The sequence below is a fragment of the Sphaerodactylus townsendi genome, linkage group LG01 (assembly GCF_021028975.2).
Source record: "Sphaerodactylus townsendi isolate TG3544 linkage group LG01, MPM_Stown_v2.3, whole genome shotgun sequence".
Taxonomy (NCBI): Eukaryota; Metazoa; Chordata; class Lepidosauria; order Squamata; family Sphaerodactylidae; genus Sphaerodactylus; species Sphaerodactylus townsendi.
In genome coordinates, this window is record NC_059425.1 from 31,039,556 (window position 1) to 31,061,071 (window position 21,516).

At 46.7% G+C, this 21,516-nt stretch overlaps 1 protein-coding gene across 2 annotated transcripts in view; it reads right to left on the reverse strand.

Moving 5' to 3' along the window:
- The window catches only part of CHRNA2 (cholinergic receptor nicotinic alpha 2 subunit), a 38,697-nt gene extending 24,628 nt beyond the window's left edge, over positions 1-14,069 (reverse strand). The window contains exons 1-3 of one of the 2 annotated variants that reach the window (XM_048516722.1): positions 13,740-14,069; positions 5,443-5,551; positions 4,108-4,592 (exon numbers count right to left, since the gene is read on the reverse strand). In XM_048516722.1, coding sequence (XP_048372679.1) covers positions 4,108-4,291 — 184 coding nt within the window. In that variant the 5' untranslated portion in view covers positions 4,292-4,592; positions 5,443-5,551; positions 13,740-14,069. The remainder of the gene's footprint in view (positions 1-4,107; positions 4,593-5,442; positions 5,552-13,739) is intronic. The other variant, XM_048516714.1, reaches the window with a different exon arrangement.
- Between the last annotated feature and the right edge of the window lie 7,447 nt (positions 14,070-21,516).

Genomic DNA, 21,516 nt, shown 5'->3' on the forward strand with positions numbered 1-21,516 from the left:
ATGGATGGATCCAAGCCAAAGGGGTAAACTAAACATGCATCCAGTTTAATACCTTTGATTTTCCTCAGATTTTATCTGGAATGACGACACAGACCACATAAATGATATGGTGACACTACAGCGCAGGGACGCCTCAGCCGTTTATCACAGGAATCCTCTTGCTTTAAAAATGGCTGATGGGCCCAATCAGGACTGTGGGGGGGAGGGGCTCCTGTCCCCCCCAATGCCATTTTTCAAGACCCCGAACGCCCCAGGTGTTTGGGCTCTTGAAAAATGGCATGAGGTAGAGGGAGATAGTCTCAAGCAGTTTTGGGCCTCCACAGCATTTTCAAAGTCAGAAAATTCCTGCAGTAACATGGCCACAGCATCCCTGTGGACGTCATATCATCTAACTGTGCCCATAGTAAGAAGAATTCTCAAAGTACACATTGTAGGTAAAGTCTGCAGACAGTTAGAGCTGTAATCCTGAGGCCATTTTACTAGGAGAAAGCCCCGTTAAATAACATCATCAGACCTGCAGCCTGCTCCCTATGCTGACGAGAAAAAAGCTCATTGAACTCAGTTGGATTTACTTCTGGGTTCACGTGTTTAGGATTGCACTAATATACCAAAATCTCACTGAAATCAGTAGCACCATTTTCACTGAACTGCACCATCTGCCTCTTAAATAAAGCGCCTTTCATCCACTTTTTGTGTACCATGTTATTAGCGATTAAAATCAGCTTTGCAAGAGCTGAGCTGCTGAATGAAGCCAGAGTTCCCGCAAGATATCGATCACATTTTTTTTAAAAAAAACCCTGCCTTTATTCTATTACAGAGTCAAGGTAGTATTACAAATGGCAACGAAAACATAAGTAGTACTGAAAGCATTGATTGAAAACACAATCAGCTAGAAAGCTGACCACATAAGGAACAGTGTGGCGGTTTCAGTGACAAAATTTAGCTGTAGTTTGGAAAGCCCTCCTTAATAACTCCCACCTCACACTGACCACAGTAATGCACTTCCTGATGCATTCAGGAAGACCATTCTAAAATGTGGGCACAGCCACAGAGAAGGCTGTACATGCCTACATGAATGAACATGCCTACAAAAGGAGGTGGAAAGCTAATTCCAATGTCTTACAGATATATACCAGGGGCGAACATAAAGGATCTCATCCTCAGCAAGGAATTAAAATTTGTAAGAACTCAGCCAGTAATTCTTCCCCTGCACAAGCACTATCCATTCTATCCATCTGGAAGGCCATTTGACACATAAGAAACATGCAATAGATCTAGTATACAGCTACATACTTGGTTACAGACTAAGGGACAGCAGGAACCAAACAGGCATGCCAATTTGCACTTGTGCATATGCATAAAGTTCTGTCAAGTTATTTCTGACTTATGGGGACCCTATGAATCAATTTCCTCCAAAACATCCTATCTTTAACCACCTTCTTAAGTCTTGCAAACTGAGGACTGTAGCTTGCTTTACAGAGTAATTCCATCTCACGTTGGGTCTTCCAGTTTTCCTGCTGCCTTTCGTAGCGTTATTGTCTTTTCCAATAACTTCTGCCTTGTCATTATGTGACCTAAATGCTTATGCACACATACTGTGGAAAAAATGGCAAGCGTTAATGTTCCCTGATTGGGACTGTGAGTGGTTGAGCCTGAACCTATTTATTTATTAATTTGTTTTAGTTAGGCTGTTAATTTTTTGCCTTTCCAAATTACTAAGAGGACTTAAACTCAGTACAACCCCACCAAAAGGATAAGATAATAAAAATCCAGAAATGAATAACAATTGACTACAATCAGATCATCATTTAAAACCAAGGCTGGAATTTAATCTTTAAAATGCTTCCAGAATAAGAGGCTTCCACTGTTGTTCCGAAGGAAAGGTATTACTCATGAGGAAAGATTTAGGGGACTCAGTCAAATAGGCCGATATTTGGCTCCCCAGCAAACATATCTATCCATCCCTGTTGTTCCTACTACAGGGCCTCTTTGAACAACTTCAGAGTTCAGGCAGGAGAGTAAGCTCTCCACCTCAAGGGTGATGGCTCATTTATTTGGGTTGATTTGTAACAATTTTTTCTGTTTATTTCTGTACAAAGACCCTTGAGGCCAAAAGACAGCTTAAAACAACAACAATCTGCGCTTAAACTGAAGACTCTGGAAGTGGATCAGCAGTGGTGTATCTGCCAGAGGGACATGGGGGGAAGGGTCAACTGATCTTGGGAGCCCCTCAGCCAGGCCAGGAGCCTGCCGTGGGCTGCCCCTCAGGCCAGCCCACCCCTGCCAGGTTGCTCCTTCAGCTGAAGGAGCAGCCTGGTTGGGCTGTCGATGGGCACTCCTCAGCCCGGCCCCACCATGCTGCTCCATCAGTTGGTGGAGCCTCCACTGGCTGAAGGAGCAGCCTGACTGGGCGGCCGCCAGGTGCCCCTTGGCCCCGCCCCACCAGGCTGCCTGTGACTGCTGCTGCTGACTAAGGTAAGTGGGGCACAAAGGGCGCGCGGGGAGGGTACCCAGAGCAGGTGTTTCCCTGGGTGCCATTTCTCCCCGATACGCCTCTGTGAATCAGATGCTGGCTATTGCAGCTGCTCTGCTGACTAGCCAAGAGTCAAAGGCCACACTGCCAGGGCTGACACTATGCCTGCCCAATTCTGAGCTTTCATATCGCTTGCCACTTGCAGGGAGTGATGCTGCAGCCAGTGGCGGAGCTATAAGGGAACAGGGAAGTGCGCCATGCACTGGGTGTGTGCCAGTGAAGGCGGAAAATTGCCCCACCCCCCACCTTGCTCCCTTTCCCCACCTCACCAGGCGTGGCTCCTCCCCACCAGCCTGGCACATTTTCAGTCAGCAGAAAGCTGTTTTCATCTGGCAGAAAAAGGTAAGTGGGCGGCACAGGTGGGGGAAACGGGGCTGCGGGGGGCAGTACCCGGGCACCATTTTGCCCCGGGCACCATTTTCCCCCTTTGCCCCTGGCAGGGGTAAAGCGAGGGGACACTGCACCTGTGGTGCTCCCGTGCCCTGTGCCCCTGCTGTGGCGTTGCTCGCTCCCACCCCGGAACGCCCCCTTGATGGCGTGGCCATGCCTCTGCCACTGCTCTGCCTGGGGTGTCGCGCCCCTCCCGCCCCATGGACGCTATGCCACTGGCCCCTGGCTGCAGCTATTCCCTTCTGGGCCTGAGGAGTTCTGTGAGGTCAGCACCGACTGTCCCAGGTAGTTCCCTGACAGAACAGTGCTCCGAATTGCCGCATACAAGTTGAAGCCCTTTACTGAGGTACTGAGAGCATCTTGCTATGATTTGCAGTGATACTGCTAGTGTAAGCAGGTAGTCCAAATGTCTTCCGGTTTCAGTAAAAGGAAGCTCTTGTTTTAATTTGTGGACCACAAGAGTAAAAACACACTCTCCACTTTTAAGTTGCATTTATTTATTTTCTGCTTTTCTCCCCAAGGAAGACCCAAATCAGCTTGCATCGTCCTCCCTCTTCAATTTCATCCTTACAACATCCCTGTGAAGTAGGTTCGGTTAAGAGAGAGCGACAGGCCACACAGCAAGCCTCCGTGGTAGAGTGGGGATTTGAACCCAGATCTTCCAGATCCTAGTCTGAGGGCCATTACACCATGCAGGCTCTGACTCGACTCAGGCACCACTCAGGCAGAATAGTTTGTTACATGCTGAGAATCAATCGGTTGCAACACAGAGGCGTTTTGCACAGTCACATCAGCCACAACATTGTCTTTTTTGTTTTGATTTTTCAAGAAAGAATTCCTCACTCATAAAGTATAAGAGTTAATTCAGACAAGTCACGGAAAACTGCATGAGCCCAGAAAGCGCTAGAGCCCCTTAATGGGCAATTACTGGTAATAGTCAAAACTGTAACAGAAGCCCTTTACACTGTCAAATTACATTTCCTTTGACCCGTGAGGGCGTTTTCTGTTTTCAGAATGGGTTTTCCCTCTGTAAAATAACCTCTTTCAATCCATTTTTGTTTGTGTATTCTCTTGCAGATTCACACTAATTACTTTTCACATTAATTTGCATAATAAGACACTTGAATTCGATTAGACAATGGAGAAGCTAATTTCAGAATTGGGAAAACACAGTCATCCTTTACCTGAGAAGGACACGAGGAAACAGCAGGTAATGACGTTCTTAAAGGCTAGGAAGCCACCTGTAAGCTGATACATCTTCTGTGAGGCAGCGGCTGATGCTTCCCTCCTGCTAGAATATTTTCTCCAAAGACAGAAGAATCCAGAACATCTCTTTTCATTTGCCAAGTCTGTGTTGAGTGGCAACATGGGAACGGCATGTACCCGTGCGTTCAACTTCTGGCAGGGTAGTGCTGCGGGCAGCGATCTCCATTGGGGGCGGACAGCTGAGCATCACTTTGGTCTGCTCTTGGAAAGTGGTGTTGGAGGCACGGTGGGAGAAACTGTCTGTGGTGCTGAAGTTATGAACACTCACAGGATTCCTTCCAGCTACGATTCACCCTGAACATGCTCCCTCTTGCTCACACTGGATGGCAAGTGAAGCAGATGTCTGTAGATCAAAGCAAGCCTCTCCATAGGCAGGGATGTTGCACCAAGAAGAAAACGGTTCCTGGAGAAACGAGGGAAAAAACATGCAATGGAAGCCTACAATTAATGGCACGAATAGGGAGCAGCAGTGGCGTAGTGGTTAAGAGCAGGTGCATTCTAATCTGGAGGAACCAGGTTTGATTCCCCGCTCTGCCGCCTGAGCTGTGCAGGCTTATCAGGGGAATTCAGATTAGCCTGGGCTAATCTGGGGAATTCAGATTATCTGCCTGCGCTTACCTGGGGAATTCAGATTAGCTTGTGCACTCCCACACTCCAGCTAGGTGACCTTGGGCTTGTCACAGCTTTTCGGAGCTCTCTCAGCCCCACCCACCTCACAAGGTGTTTGTTGTGAGGGGGGAAGGGCAAGGAGATTGTAAGCCCCTTTGAGTCTCTTTACAGGAGAGAAAAGGGGGGATATAAATCCAAATCCCTCTTCTTCTTCTTTAACATAGGGAGGAGGCATGGGCAGGATGGGGGAAGAAAGATACTCTTTACCCTTCCCTACGATTAATACATAAGTACACATGTACACTTTCGCAGAATGTGTTTGTGCTGTGCATAACTTTTCCATGCATAACTTTTGCATAATTCACCTGTTCTATGTACATCCATGCATATCGTTGGACAAAAGGGTGGGGAAGAGGATGAAAATCCTACCACCCATACATGTAAGCATACACAAAGTTAATGCAAGAGGAACCCTCTTCTGCTCCCCATCTACACATATGGGAACTCCTGCTGTTTTATCTCCTATTATCTGCCTGAGGCTGGCCTGCAATTTTTTCATGCACTGCCTGACCTGCATTCATCTACACACATATTAAAGACATCAGATATAGATTTGTTTGTTATTTATTTCATTCATATCCCACCTTTCTCCTCAATGAGGACCCCAAAAAACTGACGTCCTTTTCGTCTCCTCCAGTGTCATCTGAGGTTAGTTTGCTAGACTTCAACCAGGCCAGCCCAGGAAAAAGGAGGCTTGGAGAAGATACGATAATTTAATATCGATGCTCGAATGCTTGCAAAAAGAGCATCTTTATCTCATCACTGCAATCCATCTCAAAACATCCAAAGTTCGTAGCACAGCATGGGCAGGTCCAGTGGTGGGATTCAAATCATTTAACAACCAGTTCCGAAAGGATTCAGTGGCGGGATTACAACCTGTTCTCGGAACTAGACAAAAAAATTAGCTACCGGTTCTACCACACTGGTGCGAATAGGCTGAAGCCCACCACTGGACAGGTCCCATGGTTTGGGGGCATGGTTGAGCCCAAACCTATCTTACATTTGGGACTGAAGTGGACCCACTGGGCAAAAGCAGCCATCCTCTCCAACTAGTAGACGAAAGATGCTTTGATTCTACTTTCTACTATGATGTGCTTTTCTTTGAAGTTGGGAGGTATGATGGAACTGTCAAAGGAAGGGCCATAGGAACAGCATTTGCATGCAGGTGAGTCACTTTCCAGTCTATAAATCTTGGACAACTGGAATCAGAAACCAAGTGGAGAAGTGACTGTATAGTTCCTCTTGGCACGCACGGCACCGCTTGGCTGGCTTTTTTAAAATTAAAAGCCTCCTGCTTTGGTCTGTAGGCACCGAACACAATCCTGCGCAAAGCTTCATTGTCATTTTATACTTTTCCTCATGTCTATTTATCATTTTAATTGAGAGACTACAAGGCAGGAATACTGTCACCTCCGTGAATAGCACATTGATATAATGAATCAAGTTAGCAGCAGCACTCCTCAGGTTCACGGCAATTGCTCAGTTTCCTCATTTATCCTATATTCATCCTCATCTTCCTAAAATAGTTTACATGCTTCGCCCTTCCTCCATTCTGCCTCCAAAACAACCCAGTGAGGTAGGTGAGGCTGAAACTCATTCCACACAGCAAATTTATAACAACTGTTATGATGGGAAATGAATTCATTTATAACGATTTCAACTCGTTATATATATATGCTGTGCGGAATGAGCCTAAGAGAGAATGACAGATCCAAGGTCTTTTAGTGGTTGAATGGTGTTTTGAACCCAGCTCAAGTCAAATACCACGGCACCATACTGCCTTGAAATCAAAAGGATTGAGTTGGCTCATTTTGGGGCACCCAACATTTAATTCAGCCTCCCTTCTGCTTTCCCATCACTCAGGATACTTTGATGAGGGCAGGGAAAGGATCAATTTTGTAGCCTGAAAAGGAACTGAATTTTTCAATTTGTTTCATTCTATGCTGCACTGAAAAGTGTGGGTTTGCGATTGCCAGGACCGCATCATCAACTTAGCTTTTCATTTTGAACTCTTCACCATCCATTTTCAGTCCTTTACCTTCTTGAGTCTTGTCTGACCTTAATGACCTTAATGGCCAATACTTCCAGTACAAAGGTAAATAAAAGTGGTGATAATGGACATCTTCAGCTGGTTCTAGAAACATGGCAAAGTTATTCAGTGATGACAGAAAGGCATTGTTTTCTTTTTCACTTCCATCAGTTATAATAACTAATAATAATATTGGCCATGCTGGCAGGGGCTGATGGGAATTGTAGTCCATGAACATCTGGAGAGCCGCAGGTTGCAGACCCCTGGGTTAGACCAAAGGTGCAACTGAACTAATCTAGAGTTGGAGCACCTTTCCTATGAGAAAAGGGAAGACTTAATCGTTTGGGGCTTTACAGTAAACAAAAAAATGTGACATGTGAGTAAAGTGCTGTCAAGTCACAGCTGACTCATGGCAATCCCAGCTTTCAAGGCAAGTGATACAACAGAGGTGGCTTGCCATTGCCTGCCTCTGCAGTCTTCCTTGGTGGTCTCCCCTTCCAAGTGTTGAACCTGCTTAGGTTCTAAAATCTGATGAGATAGAGCTATAACATGCTGCTTTCTCCTGAGATGAACAAAACAGAGGTTTATAAAGATGTGTATGATTTAGACCAGGGGTCTGCAACCTGTGGCTCTCCAAATGTTCATGGACTACAAATCCCATCAGCCCCCTGCCAGCATGGCCAATTGGCAGGGGCTGATGGGAATTGTAGTCCATGCACATCTGGAGAGCCACAGGTTGCAGACCCCTGATTTAGACAAAGTGGATAGAAATAACTTTTTTCTCTCCCATAATGTTGGAACTTATGGTCATCCAATGAAGATGATGGACAGTAGGTTCACGTCAGCCAAGAAGAAATAACTAATCATGCAGAGGAATGATAAGCTGTGGAATTCATTGCCACAAGATATAGTGAGGCCACTATGAGTGCATGAAAAAGGGACTAGACACATTCGTGGAAGATAAGCCTATCAATACTTCTCATTCAGTTGTTGGGTGCTGCTGAAGACCAATTGACAGAGGTCAGAAATAACAGGGAAACTTTGTACTGCATTCTCTCCTTAAGCGTTTCTTGAGACATCTGGTTGGTTTATTGTAGGAATCAAGATGCTGGAGCTCTTGGTCTGATACCACGAGGCAAATCTTATGCTCTTGTCACTTCATTTGTTCCCAGATCTTCAAACTGCAGGGACCCTTCACCTGTACATCATACAAAACTCCAGCAGGGCCAGCAAGTTGTCAGACAGAAGTCCAATGAGTTCTCAGGTAGAAATTCAACATGGTCATCATCACCCAACCTTAGCTACAGGAGATGAGCCCAAGAGACATTTTTGTACTCTTGGCCCTGCACAGGCCAGGCAATACACCCTGACGCCTATACAGTTTTTCGGTCAGGTCTTCTTTGTCATCTGAACAATTAGAAATCTTGCCCTTGCCAACTATAGATTGCCTCAGTTCCCTGATTTGCCTCACCCACAATTGCCCAGGAGCGATGTCTCTCCAGACTGGTTGTACTTATTCTCTAAATGAAGCAAGAATTCACACAAGATCTTTTTTAAAAAAACACACATAAATTTCTGCTTGAGCACCCTTTGCCCATGCTGTATTGAACTTCATTTGTTTTCATTTTGAACAGGAATGTATCAAGTGCGAATACTCCAAATTATCTTTTGTACTTCTGTCGGCTGGCTGCTGAGCTGTTCAAAGAACGGAAGGCAAGGGAGGCAGGAGACGAAGGAGGGAATCATTATTGCTGTTCGCACCACAAAGCCAATTTGAGGCTCCCAGGTGTGGGAGAGAAATGTAAGCATAATCAAAGCATACTGGTAGCAGCGCACACATAGAACTCTGCCTGCTTTGGTCATATTGGTTTAGGCACAATTGCTATGTGTTCCATGAACGAAAAGGGGTAGTTGTTCCATTCCCATTGAGTAAGTAGAGAACTAGCAATAAACAGATTAAGCAATAGAAGGGTTGAGAAGTTTATCCAAGAGTAGAACCTTTAGGAAACCTTGAGATGAACATTATAGCCATTGGTTTTGGAGATGGATATCTGAAGGAATGCCTTTTCACATGTCAATTGGAATTGGGACATGTATTCATATTGTCTATGGCAGTGGTTCTCAACCTTCCTAATGCTGCGACCCTTTAATATAGTCCCTCATGTTGTGGTGACCCCCAACCCTAACAATTATCCATTTCACAGATTGAGAACACTGATGCAGAGAGTCTTAGGTGACCCCTGTGAAAGGGTCGTTCGACCCCCAAAGGGGTCGCGACTTACAGGTTGAGAACCACTGGTCTATGGGGCCCTATCACTGGAAGATAAGTGGATGGCAACCCTTTACAAAGTCTTATCAGTGCTGGGACCAAGACTTTGGAACTCCTGCCTTGACAGGAAGCTTCTTGATACCTTCTCATGTATCTTCTTTGATACCAAGCAGTCAGTATTATTCAGGAGGAAGGTTTGTAACCCCTGCTTTTCTTCTGTTAGCATTTATTTGATGTTTAAGCTTTGATATGTGAATTTTTTATTTGTTTTAATCAATATTGTTAGCTTTTATAGATACATAGTTAGAAATATTTTAAATAAATGAAAATGAACAAAAATCCATGGATGGAGGTAATGAATCTAGTTTGTACAATGAATGTTGACTTGGGTGTCAGCCGCATGGCATTATTCATTTGACTTCTACAGATAAGCTGATTCTATTTGATGCCCAAGGTTAGAGTGATTGCAGTGAATACATACTAGAACAATGCTATTTATGGCCCCTTCTGCACATGCAAAATAATGCGTTTTCAAACCACTTTCACAACTGTTTGCAAGTGGATTTTGCCATTCCGCACAGCTTCAAAGAGCATTGAAAGCAGTTTGAAAGTGCATTATTCTGCATGTGTGGAATGAGCCTATGTGAATCTATCCTGATTATGCTATTAAGGTGAGTGTCAACTCAGAAGTGATGTTAGGAGACCTGTGAATAAGCTCCCAAGCAGTAGGGCCCCAGTTCAGACCATGGCGATGATGCTGAAAAGGAAGGGGGATTGAGCCTTCCTCTGCTGGCCTGAAATGGTGCTAACTGGCCCTATTAGGGTAAGCCTACAGATATTTATAAGGAGGAGGGGGCATCCAACCATTTTCCTTGGAGCTCTTCAGTTGGAGGAAGAGCCATCTAAATAGGAGAATGTCTTCAAAGTTTGCTCAGTGGAGTGATGGGGCAAGAGCAGCATCCATTCCTGTGTTTTTCTCAGGATCCATATTTTTACCCCAATGAGTTATGCACACCAGTGGCATGTCGTGGCTAAAAGTGTCCTGTGGTTTTATGCACTCTTCTCTCTCTCTCTCTTGTGCATTTTCTTTCCTTCTCACCTATGTCATGCTTTGTCTCAGAGGCAGATGGCATACTCTGCTTCCAGAAGGTTCAGACTCTGGTATCTCCAGATAGGATCCCGGATGGTAGGAGTGAACTTTCTCTGCCTTTCCCTAGAGTGCAACCCCAAATCAGAGCAAAGGACACTGAGCTAAATGAGCCAACTGTCTGACACAGTAGAGGACAGTTTAATACATTCCTGTGCAGGTAATAATGCTGGTCTACCTAACAGGGCTGTTGTGATATATGTGAAGATCATTCAGGGGGCAGAAGAGTTTGGAATGTTTGATACACTTCAGGTAAATGTTAGACATTATTGTGCTTTGCTAGGAAAATATCCATCATGTGCCATTCAGGGCACTTGGACAGGACTTATGTATTACAAGGATGTAATTCAACCCCATGCCAGGCTACCAGTTTTGAGAATCCTATTATAGCATAGCTTCCAAATGCAGGCCACTGCTTTTCCCCATAGGGAGGAATGTAAAAGGGCCTTTCCCCACTTACCTTAAGCCCCGCGTTACTTGAGGATCTTGCAGATGCCCGGGCGCATGCCAGGGATGCCGCGCACTGAGAGCAGCCTCAGCAGCGTGCAGCACAGGGTGGATCGGGGTGAGTGGGGAAACGCCCTAAAAAAGATGGACAGGAGGCCATCTTTGGGATTGAGAGGCTGTTTCTTCCCCCTGGTGACTCCTAAACCCAAACAGTCTGATCTTGTTGGCATTAACTGAACACATTAACAAGCCTAATACAGAATCAGACCCTTTGAGTCAACCAGGTCAATATTGTCTATGTAAACTGACAATGGTTCTCTTGGGTCTCAAGCACAGGTCTTTCATATTACCTATGATGGCCTCATCCATTCAACTGGGGATACTGGGGATTGAACCTGGGATGATGCAGTGGTTAAGAACAGGCAGATGTAGTGGTTAACAGCAGGTGGATTCTAATCTGGAGAACCTGAGATTGCAAATGCCTTAGCAAACCAGGTGCTCGGAAGCAGCAGCAGCAGCAGGCCATTGCTTTCACACCCTGCATGTGAGCTCCCGAAGGCACCTGGTGGGCCACTGCGAGTAGCAGAGTGCTGGACTAGATGGACTCTGGTCTGATCCAGCAGGCTCTTTCTTATGTTCTTAACTGGGTTTGATTCCCCACTCCTCCACCTGAGTGGCAGAGGCTTATCTGGTGAACCAGATGTGTTTCCACACTCCTACATTTCTGCTGGGTGACCTTGGGCTAGTCAGAACCCTCTCAGCCCCGCCTACCTCACAAGGTATCTGTTGTGGGGAGAGGAAGGGGAAGCAGTTTGTAAGCCACATCGAGTCTCCTTACAGGAAAGAAAGGTGGGGTATAAATCCAAACTCTTCTTCTTCTTAGGTATGCCAAGCAGAAGTACTACCACTGAGTCACAGCCCCTCCCCAAGATCCCACGCAGACACTCTCCCCCAGCCCTGCAGTGTGAGACCCTTTGAACTGGAGATGTAAGGCAGTGCTTCTGAGACCTTTGGCATGCAGAGCATTTGCTCAGCCACTCAGCCGTGTCTGGGAGAGAGCGCCTCTGCTGACATGTGCACTTCACTCTAAATACACAACACAGAAACCAGCCCTGAGGGTATCATTACAGCTTTACTTAACTGATTAATTTTATGCAGATCCCTATTAATTTGACCTCCAAGGAAGTTGTGCATACAAATCAATGGGCAAGCTTTCGGGAGTGTGCTCTGCGTAAACTGCGGGCACGCTTGAGAAGTTCAGAAATCCTCTTGGAGAGGCAGCAGGGCTCCCTGTGACTTATCTGCATGGCTGTCCAGCAGTTAATGTGGGAAGGAAGTGATGTGCTACAATTTGGCTTTCTATCTATTAAGTGCAATTCTGTCCTAACTTCCCGGCAGCAACTATGGTTCTGTCTTCCCCATTTTATCCTCATAATGTTATGTAGGTGACACTGCGAGTAACTGACTGACCCATGATCACCCAGTGAATTTCATAGCAGTGCAGATTTGAACCCAGGTCCTCCAGTCCTAGTTTAACCAAATTCCCTGCCTTCTCTCAGCCAGAGTATACGAGTGTGCACAGGAAGAAAGCTGGCTCTCTTCACTCGCTCCAGCTAGTCTCAGAAGCCGCCTTGTCTCCCGTATCAGTAAAGCAGTTGAGGCTGGGAAAATGTTATTCCTACAGACACAAAGCTCTACATTCTGGCCCTACAGACAGACACAGTGCTAGTATTTAGCGCCTCAAAGCTCTTCATGCTAATTTCAGTTCTTTGTTTTACTGAAAAATTCCCTGCCCTCTCTCAGCCAGAGTATCCGAGTGTGCACAGGAAGAAAGCAAACTTTTAAAATCACTTAAAAAAAAAAAAAGCAAACACAAAAAAGATTGCAATTGTTTTTTTTTTAAAAAAAACCTTAGTGAAAAATACATTTTTCAACCCCAGACAAAATCAGGTAAAAGCCAGAACAAACTGGAACATTTTCACCATATGCCTGAAACAGAAGGGTGGGCTCCACAGAATGGCTGTGTGAAGGGAGTTCTTATAACTATCAGGTTGCCAACAGGCCTGGAGAAAAACACTCTTCCTGTTTGAGTGTGTGTGTAAGTCACTGGCAACATGACAAGCAATCCCTTGAGGTTTTCAAGGCAAGTAATCAAGCAGAGGGGGGGCGGGGTTGCCACTGTCTTTCTGTACAAAATTTTCCTTCGGTGGTCTCCCATCCAAATACTAACCCGAGCTGACCCTACTTAGCTTGTAAGACCTGACAAGATCAGCCTTTACTATGCCATTCCACATGCCCCTGTCTCTTTAACATAGGCTTAATGTGTGGAAATGGGCAGGTGAAACTGTTCAGATAAGTAAGTAACCTGACCTGGTGAAGAACATTCCACTAAGCCTCTGTTAAAGAGACAGAGCATTTCTTCCCTCCAGGCAGTTGGCAACCCCCTACAACATCCCTGCCAAACAAGCCTGTGTTGTATGACAGATGAGGAGGCTGAGAGGACAGTCATTTTGCTGTGGCCACTTTATGAGCGTATGACTCAGGACAGAACGGGGGAATCTGCCAGCTCACACTCTGAAGTTTGCCAGGCTGGAGCATCATTGATCCTGGGCCCAACTCTGGAAAAACTCATGCCATAGCAGTGTCTCTTCAGAGGCTCCCAGCATCCTCCCAGAAAGTTCCAAGAATCAGCAATCTTAAGGCTTACGGGGAAATGCTGGAGTTCTTGAGACTACAATGCCAGGGAAGCGCCCTGCGCAAGTCTTTGAGCCGCAGAAGAGCACCGATGCGCTCTTGTCCTTCTCCTGTTCTTCCTGAGAGGAAGAAAACTTTGCCTCCTTTGGTTGTTCTGCCTGAGCCTGCTTTGTCACACAAGCGCGGCTTCGTCGCTGGAGCACATGCAATCAGAAGCCGGAGCAATCTTGGAGCATCTCCCTCCGGGAGGTATTTTCATATCTGTGTGGCAAAGATGAGAAACAGAAGGGCTTACCTGTTGGGAGAAGAGAGAGACCTTGGATAAGATCTTCCACTCAAGACTGGCAGCTCTGGCAGAAGAGCATCCCTTGCGGTCCTCAGCTTGCTCGCATACCCCAAGCCTCACTCCTCTCCCCTGCTTTGTGGTCTGGCCACTGGAGCTGAGGCACACAGGCTCTTAAAAGCCAGAAGCGCCCGGAGTGCAGACACACGCATGCTTTTCTGAGGCTGGCTGGCTGCAAGTTCAGGGGAAAGCCGCCAAATTAGCTTCAGGTTCCCCCGCTCTGCAAGCTCAGGGGTCTCAGGAAGGTGCCGCTCCGAATGTGGCAGCTCTGCCTGCACTAGACAAGACTGAGCTTTGCCAAAGATTCCCACTCTTTTGTGACGACAGAGGCTGAAAAGAGAGAGGGAGGGAGAGAAGGAGGGGAGCACTCGGCTGTGACATCCCATTCGGTGACAAGAGGGAGGAGAGGAAGGCTCAGTTCAGCACACACAAAAAGGTTTGGGATGTGTGGGACCTTTAATACCCAAGCAGGCAGCTCCTCAGATCTGAAAGCAGTGAGCTGCTTACTGTCTCATCTTTTTTGCTGCAAAAAAATTGTGTGTTGCAAGACAGCGCGAGACAGATGGAATGAATGAAAGGGACAGTGAATGAATTTGGGAGGGGACCAGCCTGAAAGAGAGGCAGCATGCCATGAATGTCCAGTGCTTGGGTCCAGAGCTCATCCCAGCTATGAGTGGACTCATCTCAGACACCTCTTGTTTTGGTTGTTGTGGGCTTTCCGGGCTGTGTGGCCGTGGTCTGATAAATCTTGTTCCTAATGTGGCTAGCATCTTCAGAGGTGTGTTACACACTTCTCTCCGTGATACACCTCTGAAGATGCCAGCCACAGATGCAGGCAAAACATTAGGAACGAGATCTACCAGACCACGGCCACACAGCCCGGAAAGCCCACAACAACCAGTTGATTCTGGCCATGAAAACCTTCCACAATGCCTCTTGCTTTCTTAGCCTCAGTTTTCCTAGCTGGAAAATGGGCATACCCCTCTGTAGGCTTGATGGGCTGAAAAAGGGTGTGTGGCTCTTCAAAAATGTTGTGTGTGTGATTAGTTAAGGCCTCCGAGGTCAGTCCTACTTATAAAGCCAGGCCAAAAAGACTTCTCAAGGAATCTCTGAGGCAGGTCCCTCAAAGCTTTGCAGCTGAAAGGGCAGATATCCGTTTCAACCAACTGATGGCAAAAATCAGCCATCCGTCTTGTCCTTCCCTTCATCTACCAGGTGGGTTGTCTGTCGTTTTAATATTTAAAAGTGCTGTGCAACCATTTATTGGTTCCTTTGGGAGGTTTTTTTTTAAAAGGAAATATTTTAAAGTGCAAAATGACTCCAGGGATTGAGTGAAAAATGTTTCTTGGGAGGCAGCGGATTAGCACCAGCTTCTCTTTAAAATATGCAAAGCAATTCCTCCCCCCCCCCCCCTTGAATTCTTTTCAGGATGGAATGTTTGCAGAGCGATCCTGCCATGCTAAAAATGCAACATCTGCCTTCCCCCATAATCTAGCCTTGAATGGATCCAGCCCAAAGCCCTCAACGCCTTCCCTTCACAGCATTTCATGATACAGTGGCATTGGCACCCAATGAGAGAGTGACCCATTCTCACAGCAGGAATGCTTATGCTGTCAGTAGGTCTCTTCTAAAATATGCAGGACGCTCTGTGATTTGAACGTTATTCATCTTCCTACCAAATAATGCCAGTGGTGGCAGTTAAACACAAATCATAATGTAAACAATGGAATGCATTTCAAAACCTAAGGGGAATTGCAGCGGTTGCTCCCAGATCTTTGCAATCTGATAACAAGAAGAGAGAGTGGAAATAACACTGCCATTATAATGCCTCCGGTAGGTCTTTAGTGCAGTCCTTTTCGAATACGTTTGGTTGCTCACTCTCACAAAATTATTGCCTAGCGCTAGTTGAAAGTGCAGAAAACAGCAGGCCACCATGATCAAGGGATTGGAATAGCTTCCTTGTAAACAAAGGCTGAAGAGACAGGCTTGGCCAAAGAGACATTCTGAAAATGGTCAGATAAATGGCATATGGTGTGGAGAAAGTCACTAGTGAGAACTTGTTCTGGTGTCACCGAGTGAAGTTGCTGGACAGTCAACAGACTAAAGAAAGCACATACTAAAAAAAATAGCCTGGGGAACTTTCTGTCGGAAGATGATACTGCTACCCAGTTTGATGGCTTTCAAAGGGAACTGGACATAATGATGGCGGGGAGAGGTCTTATCACTGGCGATTAGCAGGGGCTTCTGAAGGCCAGCTGTAATTGGATAAACTAAGAGATTGGTTTGGTCTCTCTGCCCCTGAGTGTGGGCTTGGCTGGATGTCTGGTTGGCTGTGGTGGAAAACAAAGTGCTAGACCAGATGGATCTTTTGTCTGCAGGTTTCATATGTTCCGAGGAGAAAATGCAGGAGATGGGACAGACGAGGGAGGGAGGGAGGTAAGCTAATGTCTACTTTGAAATGATGGAGCTCCGGAAAGGTGTATGTGGAGCTCCGGTTTGAACCAAGAGAGATGTGGCTCCACATTGGTGTTGTGGGAAGGAGTTCCAGGCTTGATGGGCAACAAAGCAGAAAGAAATAAAAGCTTGCCCCATTTGAGTAACAGCGAACTATTTGGTCAAACTACTCTCCCTCTGACCAAGCATGCAGCCATTTCAATTTATGTGGCGCTTCATGTTTGTCCTGAAAACATTTCATGCGTGGGGAACCAAAGATGGTAGACGGTGATGTCCCCAAGGCTTAGTACTTAGTCACTTGGACAAAGGCAAGGGTCCCCTCCGCCAAGGTTTCCTGGCCAAATCTTGTGCTTTAGTCTATTCATTTCAATGGGGCTGAAGCAAGAAGATCTTGATGGATTATAACTAAAGTGTTATAGTCAGTGTGTGGCTCAGTGGCAGAGCAGGTGCTTTGCATGTGGAAGGTCTCAGGTTTGATCCGTGGCATCTCCGGTTACCAGCTCTCATAACATCTATTGGGAAAGACTCTTCTCTGCTTGAGGCTCTTAGAAAGCTGTTGCCACTGAAAGCAGACAGCGGTGAGCTACCTGGGCCAATTGCCCGACTCCATATAAGGCAGCTTTAAACACCATATCTAAAGTGTCACATCATATATATGGTCCTCTGACTTAATTTTATTAGCATATTAGGTTGAAGTAAAGAAACTTAAACAAACGCCCAAGGGCGAGGCTCTGTGTTTGTTGAGTAGCAGGCTTCACAATGCTTCATCTACAAAACAACCAATACTGGAAGAAGCCACGAATAAAACGTGGCCACCAGGGGGCACAGGAGTCAGCCAAACATTTCTGTGCTTGTGCCTGAAAGAGTACAGAGCTGTCCTGGTACATTCTGAAGGCGAGTATTGATTCATCTTTGGAGCACAAAGATAAGATGTACGATGAATTACAAAGGCAAGATGATACACAGAATCCTTGGGGAATAAATTAAGGTGAAGCTCCCCCTGGTGAACACCCCTAAATTGATTTTCAGAAGTGTAAAAGGGGAGTTGATTTTTTACTAGGGACCGAACCAGCTTTGAAGAGAGTTGAGAAGAGATGCTAAATCAGCTTCGAAAAGAACATGTACATCAGTCACTGATGTTACAGCTCACAACATCTTCTGCCCCCCTTCAGTTCTCCACACTGGTCCCCCACCCCCAGTAACAGCAATATATTTTCAGGGCAGGCTGTGGCTAAGGAGAAAGTGTGGGACTTTTTACCTTGGATTTTTTGCACTGGGTAAGATCCCTGGTCCCGTCTGGCCAAGAATCCAAGAGTCCCGTCTGGCCAAGAATCCATTTCTTGAACAATTCTTGGTTCTTCCTCATATTGTCAATGCTTAACCACAACAGCCCTGATTTATAGGGGAGAACTGGGAAGTGGAAATGGCTCAGGGGAAAGCCAACCTTACCAGCACCCAAAGCACAGTGAGCCAGCACTGTGCTGTATCCACTCAGCTCCGATTAGGCCAGCAGTATCCACAAAGAGTGAGGCTCGCCCACCCCCTCCTCCTGCCCTGCCACCAAGAGGCAACTGGTGATTGTGGCTGGGGCTAGCGGGTTCCAGTTAAGCCACGCTTGCAGACCTACTGGGACCTTTTTCTTAGCTGCTTTAACCAGTAATTGACTGGTTAACAGATAAATCCATTATAGCCTGTGTGGTGTAATGGTTAAGGGCAGGTGGATTCTAATCTGGAGAACTGGGTTTTATTCCCCACTCCTCCACCTGAGTGGCAGAGGCTTATCTGGTGAACCAGATGAGTTTATGCACTCCTACATTCCTGCTAAATGACCTCGGGCTAGTCACAGTTTTTCGGAACTCTCTCAGCTCCACCAACCTCACAAGGTGTCTGTTGTGGGGAGAGGAAGGGAAAGGAGCTGGTAAGCCACCTTGCGTCTCCTTACAGGAGAGAAAGGTGGGACTCCTCCTCCTTCTGTCAGGAGCTGACACCTGGCCCCTGCCCTGGCTGCTCATGTTGAGGACAGCCAGGGGCCTGACTTACCCACGATGAAAGCTGGGTGGGAGAGAGAGGTGGCTGCGAACCAGGCAGATAGCTCCAGCAGAATAGATGGCCAAGAGCCAGGCAAGAGCAGGGAGGGGCCTGGTCACAAGGCAAAGTTGAACCTGCACTGGGAAAGCCAGGATGGAAAAAGCTAAGAAGCAGCCCTGACCAGCCAGGGGTCTGCAACCTGCGGCTCTCCAGATGTTCATGGACTACAATTCCCATCAGCCCCTGCAAGCACGGCCAAGTGGTAGGGCTGATGGGAACTGTAGTCCATGAACATCTGGAGAGCCGCAGGATGCAGACCCCTGAAAGGGCAGGGCAGCCAAGCAGGAAGGAAGGTTTCCCTTTCCTTTGATAGCCTCCCAGGTGGAGCAGGTAGAAGGGCATTGGATACAGGCCAGGTGGGGGTGAGTGAGACCAGGGAATTCTAATAAAAGGGAAGGCCACTCACCCAGCTGGAAAGGAAAAGAACAACTGAGTTACAGAAAGCCAGTCCTAGGATGGAAGAAGTCTTGGGTCGTGCGAAGTCTTCTCCTTTCCTTTTGGAATCCTCTGGGAGGTTGGCTGAGCTCAAACCAAGCAACGGAAGGCAGCAAGCCCAGGTGGGAGAGGAGAAGATTCCCAAGATTCCCGTCATTATAACAATATGTCAATTACAGTTGTGTTAAAATTTTTCAAAAAGTCCTGGGAGTGGCATGGGGGGAAATGGCTGCAATATGTCAGGACTGGGGAAAATCATGAGTTTCCCACTCATGTAGCAGACAGCTTGGTTTGGCTTCAATGTTGGACCAAATGTTGCAACAAAAGAGTTTGAGAAAGGTTGCAAAAAAGACAAAATCCAGGTGGGTTGACACTGCAATAAAGTGTGCATGTGTGGGAGTAGGGGAGAGGAACGCTTCGAACAAATCATCCGAACCAAATAACACATGTGTGAAGTGACCCCACTCACAGATCTTTGACTCCCTTATCTATTGCCACCAAGATGCACTTAACTGCCCCTCCTTGAATTCTATGAAGGAAAAATGTTTACTTTTCACTACATTGTGCCCATCTCCCTCCACCAAGGGGTGATGGAAGGAAACACTCAAGAAATGTTGTTGATTTCTTTGTTCTTTCTGACCTTGATCTTGCAACATCTCCCCCAATGTGAAGCTAAACAAACCTCCACATTCAGGTCATTTCCCCACTTACCATCGACCACCTTTGCTGTGCGCTACTCTCAGCACACGTCATTTGTGATGCGCTCCCAGGCTTCCCCACGGCGCCGTTTTGAGGAGCGCCAGGAATGATGCGTGCTGAAGGGGCGCAAAAGCGGCAGCGTCGGGGTGGCTGTATTTTCGCCACCCCTGTAGTGGGAGTGCCGCGGGACCCCACGCTACTTGGCGAGAGTAGCGCGCAGCAGATGGTAAGTGGGGAAACGACCTCAGAACCATTAAACCTCTCAGTACCTGTGTCCAGAGGCAACATCAGGGGAACATGGTCCTTTGTGCCCTGTTGTTGGCCATCTGCAATACCTGGTTGGCCACTGTTCGCTTGGATTCCTGTAGCACCCTAGAGACCAACAGGATTTTCGGGGTATTAGCTTTTGAGAGTCAAGGCCTGAAGGGAGTGTTGACTCTTGAAAACGTATACCTTGAAAATGATGTTGGTCTGCAGGCTGCTACAGGGCTCAAACCTACCTGTTCTGCTACAGTCCAACATGGCTACCCATAAAGTGTCATGATTGGCCAGTGTGTGAGGCAGGATGCTGTACTAGATGCTGGATTAGATGGGCTACTGTTCTGAGCCAGCAAGGCTCTTCTTATCTTCCATGGATGAAGGGGATCTAAGTAGATCCTTGGATTTAAGCATGTATCTTCCCCAACCACATAGTAAGAGGAGAGAATGAAATCCTCCCTGCACCTGATGTTTACTTTGCCACAGGTGAAACCCTCCTTTTCTCCTTGCTGTAGTGATGGAGCTGAGCTGAAGGCCAATTATACGCTGCTGCTCTGCTGTGCAGTGAAGGAATGTTTCTGTACAGAGATTTCTGTACAGACGCACTCACACTTACAGTGCCGCTGATCCTGGAAGCCCTGTGCTTATCGAGAGTGGGGAAGCCTAGTTTCCTCTTGCTTAGGGGTTTTGTTTCTGTGACAGCCAGTGTGGGTGAGAGCCAGCGTGGTGTAGTGGTTAAGAGCAGGGGCACTGTAATCTGGAGAACCAGGTTGAATTCCCCACTCTGCCACTTGAGCTGTGGAGGCTTATCTGGTGAACCAGATTAGCTTGTGCACTCACATGCCATCTGGGTGACTTTGGGCTAGTCACAGTTTTTCGGAGCTCTCTCAGTCCTATTCACCTCACAGGGTGTTTGTTGTGGGGAGGGGGAGGAGACAGAGGAGATTGTAAGCCCCCTTGAGCCTCCTTACAGGAGAGAAAGAGGGGATTGTCATGCCCCCACAGAGGCTTTTGTTATTTTCCCATTAAGCTTTAGTTTCCTCATAGTTAGCATGGTTTTACTTCATTGTTAAGTCTTCTAAGGGAGGGTATTTTAGTTAGCCCCTGTCCCTTTAAGACATTTCCCAACAGGCAGTTTCCTTTCTTTACCCAGCAATCCCCTGTTTTAGTTCTACACAGTGAGGTGTCAAGGGTAGTTGGAGACCGGAATATTCGTGATGTCCATACTGAAAGAACTGAAAGGAAGCAAGACACAGTGGACTTTCTTGAAAGCAACCAAGAGAAGACACAGTCTACAGCTTCAAAGCTGCTCAAGACAAGCAAGTACTCTGACTTAGATAGACCCAAGGGAGGAGTTAGGATCTTTTTTCTCTCAAGTAATCAACCCATTGTAAGAACTGTTGAACCTGGCTTGTGTCTCCAACCACTGTCCTAGCCAAGTACAGGGCACCTCAAACAGATTCACTTGGGGGGCAGAACAGGGATAATAATCCAAACTCTCTTCTTCAAACTCTTCTTCTGGGTCACTCCCCCATCAAAGCCAAGAATGAAGATTCCCAATGTAATATCGAGCTGCCGATTCCCCCCAAAAGACAAAAAGAATACTATCATACTGCATAATATCGATATAAAGAGTAACAATATTATATTGAAAGGGCTAAACAACCCAAAAACAGCAACCTTCATTCTTGGCTTGGACGGAGGAGCAGCCCAACCCAGAAGTGCAGGCAGGCAAGCCACCTCCTTGCATGTAAACCAGGAAACGTGAAGAGACCCACTGCAAAGGCACTGTGGG